This window comes from Henckelia pumila, chromosome 3 (assembly GCF_033568475.1).
Source record: "Henckelia pumila isolate YLH828 chromosome 3, ASM3356847v2, whole genome shotgun sequence".
Taxonomy (NCBI): Eukaryota; Viridiplantae; Streptophyta; class Magnoliopsida; order Lamiales; family Gesneriaceae; genus Henckelia; species Henckelia pumila.
This window is the reverse complement of record NC_133122.1, coordinates 68,758,868-68,767,868: the sequence shown is the minus strand read 5'-3', so window position 1 is coordinate 68,767,868 and position 9,001 is coordinate 68,758,868. Positions and strand designations below refer to the sequence as shown.

The window sequence follows — 9,001 nt, the reverse complement described above, 5'->3', positions numbered from 1 at the left end:
AATTTCTCGGTCTAAAACTTTTCAGGAATATCGACATTTCTTATATCATAATTCATAAATCTGACCAGATTCCAATTATCAAATCAATATTCTTCAAAAATATTGATAGATATGGATTTTGCTAAGTATCAATATAAAATTGTACCGTGCCACTTCAGGAGCATCAACAAAAAAACTACAATATTGTGCTACACCAAGAGCATTAATTGATATAACATTATGAATATTTTATAACGAGTTGTACTCTTCGGGAGAACAACTCAAACGAAAAGCATTCGTGTAATTGATATAACATTACAAATATTTTATAACGAGTTGTGCTCTTCCGGAGATCAACTCAAACGAAAAGCATTCGCTGATAACGTGTTATAAATTTAATGTGAAAAGAGAGAAAAGTGAGTTTCCATAATGATTCATACTTGTTTCATTCATAAGTGAGAACCCTTATTAATAAGGTACAATTAATAAGATACAAATATGTAGATAGATAAGATTGAGATATCTATCTTAACAAAAAATCTATCTTGATAATCATCTATATTCAAAATCATATCACTAACTTGTTATTGATGGAAATCTTTAATTATCAAGTTTGTTTGTTTGTTTTTTCCTTTTCTCGTGATTATTTTAATTGAACATCTGTGTAGATTTCACGTGGCTATTTGCTTGATCTTGAATTGTTTCCCTTTCTTTTTGTTGTTTGGTCGTTTTGGTTGATTTTAACCTAGCATATGAATAATACCCCAATGATAGATCTAATGTCTCATGATTTGCCACGTCAACAATATATAATTAATTACGCCAATGTGTAAAAATACGAACCGTTGAATGCATGATTTGAGTATTACCCATATGTTAGGATCTCATCTACCGATAATTTTGAATCATCCTCGCGAAACGGTTGGTACGATACCTCAACAAATATTGGGACAACTGACAAGCATTGGAATAAGACACTGTTATGAGTGTAAATCGAAACTAAATTTCAACTCTAGTTTTGAAATTTGATCTTATCCGTCAGATCTTAGTGTAGATCACACCCCTTCTGATGAATCACAACTATCCGATCACACCACTTGATCGAATTTCAATTGTATACATCTATTTTGAATTGGACCAAATCACGCATTTCCATGTCCACATCCCTTGGACGCAACCCTTGATCTATAAAATCTCAACAACATTATCTAACGTTAAGATTTCATCACCTTGTTCTATAAAATCCATTATAACATAAATTTTATCCAAACAAAGCTAATAGTCTATTACAGTGGATGTAAATTGTTTCAACTCCAAATCCATCGACCCGCACACTGTTAATATAAATAATCGGCTATTTAAATTTAAAAGTAAACAAAAGGGGCATCTTATTTGATCTTTTCCTATCCTGTAAACAATGTCACTGCATTCATTGGGATTTTAACTGCCACCTTTTTTGAGGGGCTTATACAGAATGTTGATACATAGCATCCTAATACAAATCTGCCCTCCAAGTAATGTAGAAAAGCTAAAAAAAAATTACAACCACCAAGCATTCGGCACGCGAATTTCGCAATCCTCCCATGCTTACACCACCCTATCTTAAATACGACAAATTAAAAATGGCGAAAAGTAAAAATGAAATGACCACAGGAAATAAAGAAGAGTACAAGAGCTGTCCCGGTGTCCGGCCTCTAGTCTTCCCTAAAAATCTCGAATAAACAAATAAGATGAAGAGAAAGAGATTCGGAGAAAAGGGTAACCCCAGCTGGTAAGAGATACCATTCCCCGGTCAGTGACTTCTGATAATAAACTCGAATGCCTAGAAGCAAATGATGTAGTCTGCTAATGCTAATACAGTAACTGCTACTCCAAATCCTTAGTTTTGGACAGGTTTTTGGCACCATCCAAATGGAGTGTGTCCACCAAACTATCAGATAGTTGATTTATTGATTCAGTAGCAAGGGAGGTTGATGTATTTCCAGTTGAAATGGATCGTTGTTTGGCCTTTCTCTCAAGCAAGGACTTTTCACGCTCATCATAGAAGTTGAAGTCGTCAAGAAGCGATGTTTCAGCATCGTAGTTCTTGAAAATTTTGATCATTTCAATTCCCTGTTCTAATTTCACCTGAAATAAGGAACCATGGATAAATAAATCAAGAGGCATGACCCTACAACTTTTCAAAGACATCGACGCTTGTAAGAGTTGAGATGATTTGGTGAATAAACTAACATGTAGGGAGACAATAAATCTGGAATTATACAGTTTAAAGCGAGAATATTCAGTCGTGCATGTGGTGTTCAAAACTAAATAAGAACATACATGCCCACAAAAGAGGCCCTGCTTTCACACCAGGAAATGCCGAAGGTTATAAGTGATTAAGAATGTGATACAAGGTTGTGGAGAAAATTAGTCCATAATTTTAACAATTGATGGAAGATGGTTATGATTAGGAAAAAAAAAGTCAAATCAATCCACTTAAACTAAAAAATTTATGGTATTAGTAGACCTTTTTGAAGGTTTTCCCATTTATGAGAACAATCCCTTTCCTCACAAATCCTTCCCATCGGTCATCTGAAGCTAAAAGCCGCATCTGAACAAGTGCCAAAACCATTTTTAAAAAAGTACACTTATTACATTGATCCAACGACCTTAACACTCCCCGCGTCACTCTCAGCCTCCCACTTCTCTAGAGGTCCAGTCCCACCCTAGTAGTCTAGTACTCGAAAGTTCATAATGCACGACCATCTCTCCATGCTCCCCAGCCAAAACAGTCCACTCACCAATCTAATCCACCATCATAACACACTGCCCCCAGTTTATTACAAGTAAACATGCATATCTAACTACAAAAGTGTTTGTGTGCGCCAATTGTGCAGCTAGCCCATGCAGTTATGGAAAAGAGGGAAACAAATCAAAGAAAGTATTTTCCACACTTCCGTTCTCCAACAAGAACTACTTCAGTTAATCTACCATGATGCAGCTAAGGTCAAAGAATTGCCAATGACAAGAAGCTAACTTCTACTACAACTCCCAGTAAATTCAATAAACTTTCAAAAAAGTTAGCCCTAGATAATCTACTATGCGTTCCAAATCAATCACTTGTAAAAATTAAAAATAAAATCAGCACTGTGAAATCCTTCTAAGTCAAATACAATTGCATCCTCAGTAACTATTAATCATTACCGATATCCTAAATAAAATTCTGACTTCTTCATGGAACTTTGAAGTATCTTCTTAGATACTCACCTCAGACAATGGAAAATTCCAATTCTTCCCACTTCTATCCAACAATAAATATCAGTTTAAAACAAAATAAGAAATTTAGAAGACGTACGAAAATATCAGAGAAAGGAACCTAGTAATTCTCAAGTCAAACCAATTGAAAACAATGAGAATTTGAGTTAAAACTTTTTTGAATAGCTTAAGATCTCTGGATTGATTTCTAACAGTTACCAAAATCTGGAAAACATGATTTAAAATCAGAAAAATAAATTCAGAACATAGCAATACCTCTTGTGAATCTCGACTGTGAGTAACAGGCTTGTTGTCATTATTTTCAAGAAGTATGTGGCGGAAGAGACTGTTGGGTACATCTTTAATGATGTGCCATTTGACAGGAAACCGTCCACTCCATCTATCCTGTTGCCAATAATCAGCATCATTCTCAAAGTCAACAGATCCTACCATCTCAGCTACACCACAAAACTGCCCACTAGCATTAACCTGCAGTAGTTACGCAGCCATTAAAAAATGTGAATAAGCTAATTATCAATGGCAAAACTAACATGTGCAACCTGGCAACCTGCCACCAAAAAAACTATGTAAGATCAAGCAAATGCTGGTTAGCACCAAGCAGACAATAGTTCACACGATTCGTAGTATCAAACCTCTAATTCCGAAATGAGTACTCCGCTGTCGGAGTGAGTGCAAGTAAAACAAAAAACAGAGTATTGTCAGTTAAAAATTCAATCAAGGAATCCAAAAACAGCTATTTGACTCCAAAAAGAATAAAGGATTTTCCTTGTGTGTCCAAACACTTTAATCAATTTCAAAACACCAACTATATTTATCACACTTCTTGCAACAAGAGGACAATAGTTTGCATGATTCATGGTATCAATCCTTTTATTCTAAAAAAGTACTCTGCTGTCGGAGTGATTGCAAGTAAATTACAAAGAGTATTGGCAGTTAAAAAGTTAATCAACTTACCGAGAAAAAGAGAAAGAGGGGACAATTGCCTTCCATTTTCTTTGTATCACTGTAGGCAGCATCCAGCTTCCTGTTTCCCAGAGGGGTACTGGACCAAACACCATATTTTATACTTTTATGGATATTATCTTCGCTGAAAGACTTAATGACAAAAAATTTGGCACATTCATGGTCAATTATGAAATCTGGGGAGTTAAACTCATTGATTTGAAACCCAGAAGTAGATTCAACATCTTTAGTGCCTGATGCAGACCCCTCGTCAGGAGAACTCTTGCCTTTGGCCTTCGACGCCCTTGGCCCACGATTCCGGTCACTTGAAATACCTAGTGTATCAGCGGAAGTATTGATAGTGTCCCGATCTCGTTCGCGTCTTCCACCTTTGTCAATAGCAAACCGATTTCGGCTAAAATTAGACCCAGAACCACCTTGGTATGAACTGCCATGAGCATAATGTCTGGATGAGGAGTTTGGTGTCACTCCAAAACCCTGAAATGCCTGACAATACAATATTAGAAATCAAGAAAGAGACACTACTTTAAATAGGTCTGCCTCAAATGGTGTACAGACTAAATTAAATCGAAAAAAATGCAACAGATTTTGTGAAAGTTAGCACTACAAATTGCAGTGTGGGACGTAAAAGACCATTTTTCTGTGCAAAATGATACAAGATCAAAGCTCCACATAGAGTGATGATCACAAGGCATTTGGTTGATAATGTTAATACAAAGCAAACAGTATACTGGAACTTTTCAGTAAAGTCAAATCGAACTCCTATATGCTAAAAATAAAGATCTGGTACACATGAAGAATGAGATATTTGGTAAATACTATGTACTTTGGTGAAAGTTGTGTTCGTTCTGCTAACAGCTTAACAGGTTAGAGAAAATTCTTTTGAAGTTCCTAGCAAAAATCATCTTCACACCATCAACCAACAATGAAAAGCAATGATACTAAAAAGAGACACAGATTATTATTCGTCTCAATTGTGGAGGCTCGGCATTCTCGAAAGCATGTCTATTTGATACATTCTATTTTTTCACTAAAAAAAGAATGTGTATGTTTTATAAGGAAATGTTATTCGAACCTGTGCAACATTTTGCTCATATGATCCAAGAATGCCAATCGGTTGAGGGTATACAGTTCCAGAACTTAATGGAGACATGAACCTGCTAGTATCTAGAGAACTGGAACGACTCGGCAACGGTTCACTGGATCCAAACTCTCCAGGAAATTTGTAGAGACCAAGTCCACTATTTCCAGATAGATCCCCTCCACCAAAAGATCCAAAAGGTAGATAATAACCTGATCCAGGCCCAAAAAATGTGCTGTCAATCAGATTTTCTTGACTGCTACTTCCAGCTGGTATCAACTCAGCCTGTGAAACTGAATGCACCGACGTAGCATGTGGTGGGCCGGGTGAAACAGCTGGCGGATAGTACGGTGGGGTCACAGGCATTTGGTGTGGAGAGAACAGCTGACCATCTATCATTATTGTCGATAAAGGGCTAGGTAATGGGGGGAACTGTCCATATGCCATCGGGGAGTCGAAGCCGTAACCCGGAGGGAAGAAGAGGGAAGAATTTTCGTTGTACATTGCCTTAAACATGATAAAACACATTTTAGCATCTGACTGTTCTACGTTTCAGCAAAATAATATAGATACAACAAAAAATGTATACCCACCGGTGGTATGATTTGTAAGTTGTTTGCATTGTCCCAGTTACCAGTGCCATTGTCAAACCCTGGAAAAAGGGAAAGTAGATTGTAAACCTAAGCCACACAAAGAAGCGAGAACAATACAACAAATATAAAAACATAATGATGATCACTCTACAGGATCTGACTGACTGACATTTACTCTATATTTCATACCCCTATCTTGAAATATGAAGTCATGTTAGCACCAAGAAATGAATATAGTATCCCGATATAGCAGCCCAAAGGCATTTCTAACTATTGTCTTTTCCAAAAACTGAGATGAAACCCAATCTAAGTCTCCAGATTCAACATGAGTCACATTTAAAGGCACTACCATCATGCCTGGGAGACCACCACCCAGGCACAACCCTTGCAAAAGCCTGAAGCGCACTTTTACACAGAAAAGGAAAAAAAAAAACCCATAGACCTGCTACTTCTCACTATAAAAAGAAAAGGAAACCCTAAAGTCCAGCCCAAATGCTGTACTTGTTAATGTGCGAAAAAACTCCAGGTCCTGTAAATAGTAGACCCAAAAAGAGTGTGATTTCCTCCCTAAAATCTGCTATTAGAGTTGAGCCTCCTCCCTAAACTGTAGTTGCAGCATCTTTCTCAGTTACAGAAGTTCTTTACCACGAGAGTCTAATTATTTATCCAGATTGATTGATCTCTCCTTGCCCAATTCAAGTCTTTGGTTGTTTGCTCACTGTTTGAAAACATTAGATTTTTACAACTAGATTGCATAGTTTGAAATGCTAAATTCCAATTCCAAAATCACTTCAAACCCTCGACTAATTTATGCTGTGACTGAAATTGTCAAGCCATGAAAATCTAGCTAAGAAAATGTTGTTGCACCTTAATGTACGAATTGCTCTGACAATTATCTTACTATAAGTGGTCAGTAAGCATCAGCGAAAACGAGAATAAAATTCAAATCCTTGCGAAAACAGAACTAATTGCCTATTTTTTCATTGAATGTGAATGTTTCCGTACACGAAAGTAATACTTCCTACATGGTACATCGCAATAGAAATAAATCAAACCACTGACCTCCAAAATAGTAATTTTGATCTTGAGGTTTATATGAACTGAATGGATATGTAGTTGTGAGAGATCCACTAGTTTCCGAAGTTGCAGGCATATCTTTTGGGTTTCTTGAAGCCCCGGATATTGCAACATTTGGAGGAGGATTTGCAGAAATAATCCTTTCATCTTTTGGTGAAAGTGGCTGATGATATAATCAGATAGAAACAAAAATGAAGCAAATCATCAAAGTTACTTCAAGCGCGTGCACACACACACACACACACACACACACACACACACATATATATGTAAGGGCACAAAAACCAAATAAATCGATGCATGGCTGATACTCACCTGTTCAGTCAAGTTATGCAGCTCAACAGTTCTGTCACCTGCATCACCAAGGCAATCAACAACTTTCCAAGAAATAGGTTGCCAGAAAAATATCAATAAGCTACTTTTAATAGTATATATTAATCCACAAAAATGAAGACTGGGTTATTTCATGGTACTCCCACCACATCACAACACATGATGATGTGCAGGTAAAACCAATACAGATAATGATACAAAAAGGAAAATATAAGGCTAAGAAATTACTACCGATACAGGCAACTCAGTCTATTACAATGACTGGTGCAAGTTTAAAAGGTTAAAAAAATCAGTATGCTAAGCAAGAGCAAGAGATGGACCACGGAATGAGTATCTGTGTGCCCTGATGGTTAAACTTAATCAAGAGTGACTGATGTCAAGCTACGCATACACAAGCATCTGTTAATATATTAATATTTCATGGATCGAATGCTCACACACAGGATAGAAATTAAAATTACAAGAATAATTGTCTAGACGAAATTCTTTCTAACAACATTTTTTCTATCTTAAAACGGTACAGTGACCCTCGTTTAGTTTTCAGAGAATAACTAAATCATGCAGAATAAGTGAGAGGTTGATCTTTTCTTACTCACATCAGAATACCAGTTTCTTAAATTATAAGTTCAGACTAGACTTTTCATGGGCCTTAATTTCCATAACCAACCCCGAATCAACTGACACTTAATCACCCAACAAAATTCACAATTTTTAAAAAAAAAAACAAAAAACAACTGAAAAGCAAACATTAGAACGAACAAATTATGCTTAAATTTCTCTAATTTATTAATATTTCAGGGCGATACAGCTCAAATCCGGTTGACACAGTGCATGTAAGAAATCCCCAAATCAAAAAAATTGTTCACGAACGCCCAAAACCCAAGACTTCGACAGACAAAAATGCAATATAAATTCAGTTCTCCAGAAACCAAAAATAAAAAATAAAAATTGAGACATAGAAGAACATAGAAATAATCACATAAAAACAGATTAATTGATAACAACGAACCAGGCGATGAGATGGGGGCGAATCGATCGAGGCTCTGCCGATCTGTTTCTTCCATGGAACCCAAACAATGTTAACCAATGAAAACGAATCAAAGGGGAGAAAAAAAAGAGCCAAAAAATCTCAGATCTATCCAATCCAACAACCAAATCGAAGATCAATCGAAACGAACAAAAAGATTTGAACCAAATAAACCCAACTGTACGTGAATAAAACCCTCGAATTATTCTCAAACAATTGGAAATCTCGAAGTTTTGAGGAAATCTTCGAAGGGAAAAATTTGCTTCGCGGGAGGGTTTGAAAAACAAACGCACACGAATACGATGGGGTTTTACAGAGCCATACTGACTGACTGTGCAGATGGGTTACAAACTATTTATGTTATTACCGTGTTTCATTTTTCATTTATTAAAATGTAATATAATTGAGTGTTAGAATATGTGATTGACTTAGGGCAAATTAGGTTAAAATCTTTGTCCTTATTTTCATTACAAATCAATCTTTTTGCCAGAATATTTTATTAAAGGCTCGTCATTGTCAATTGTTTTTTAATTTCAACTCTCTTGTTAGAATATTTTATTAAGGACTCTTCACTGTTAATTTTTTTTTTAAGTTCAACTCCCGCTGTCAGATTTTAATATTAAGAGCTCTCTATTATAAAACAAATTTAATTCTAGGTTCCTACACCTTCACCATCAAAGTTATTCTCCG

General features: G+C 36.1%; 1 protein-coding gene across 2 annotated transcripts; it reads right to left on the bottom strand.

The window, feature by feature from the left end:
* Positions 1-1,365: 1,365 nt before the first annotated feature.
* LOC140887219 (YTH domain-containing protein ECT4) lies at positions 1,366-8,641 on the bottom strand. Of its 2 annotated transcripts, none has more exons than XM_073294324.1 (8): positions 8,294-8,641; positions 7,267-7,304; positions 6,937-7,114; positions 5,875-5,933; positions 5,276-5,788; positions 4,192-4,686; positions 3,493-3,705; positions 1,366-2,106 (listed from the first exon to the last, which is right to left on the bottom strand). In XM_073294324.1, the coding sequence occupies exons 1-8, from the start codon at positions 8,346-8,348 to the stop codon at positions 1,846-1,848; spliced, it is 1,812 nt and encodes a 603-aa protein (XP_073150425.1). In that variant the 5' UTR covers positions 8,349-8,641; the 3' UTR covers positions 1,366-1,845. The 2 variants fall into 2 exon arrangements, with proteins under 2 accessions (XP_073150425.1, XP_073150426.1); XM_073294325.1 differs by having other exon boundaries at positions 4,192-4,677.
* Positions 8,642-9,001: the final 360 nt, after the last annotated feature.

What these genes read in the sequence shown, in the direction of transcription:
- LOC140887219 (XM_073294324.1), bottom strand. Translation starts at nt 8,348, where the DNA reads ATGGAAGAAACAGATCGGCAGAGCCTCGATCGATTCGCCCCCATCTCA. An exon ending in ATGAGCAAAATGTTGCACAG is followed by an intron (nt 4,687 to 5,275) that starts GTTCGAATAACA and finishes TTGTATTGTCAG; the next exon opens with GCATTTCAGGGTTTTGGAGT. An exon ending in CCCTCTTTCTCTTTTTCTCG is followed by an intron (nt 3,706 to 4,191) that starts GTAAGTTGATTA and finishes TAACTACTGCAG; the next exon opens with GTTAATGCTAGTGGGCAGTT.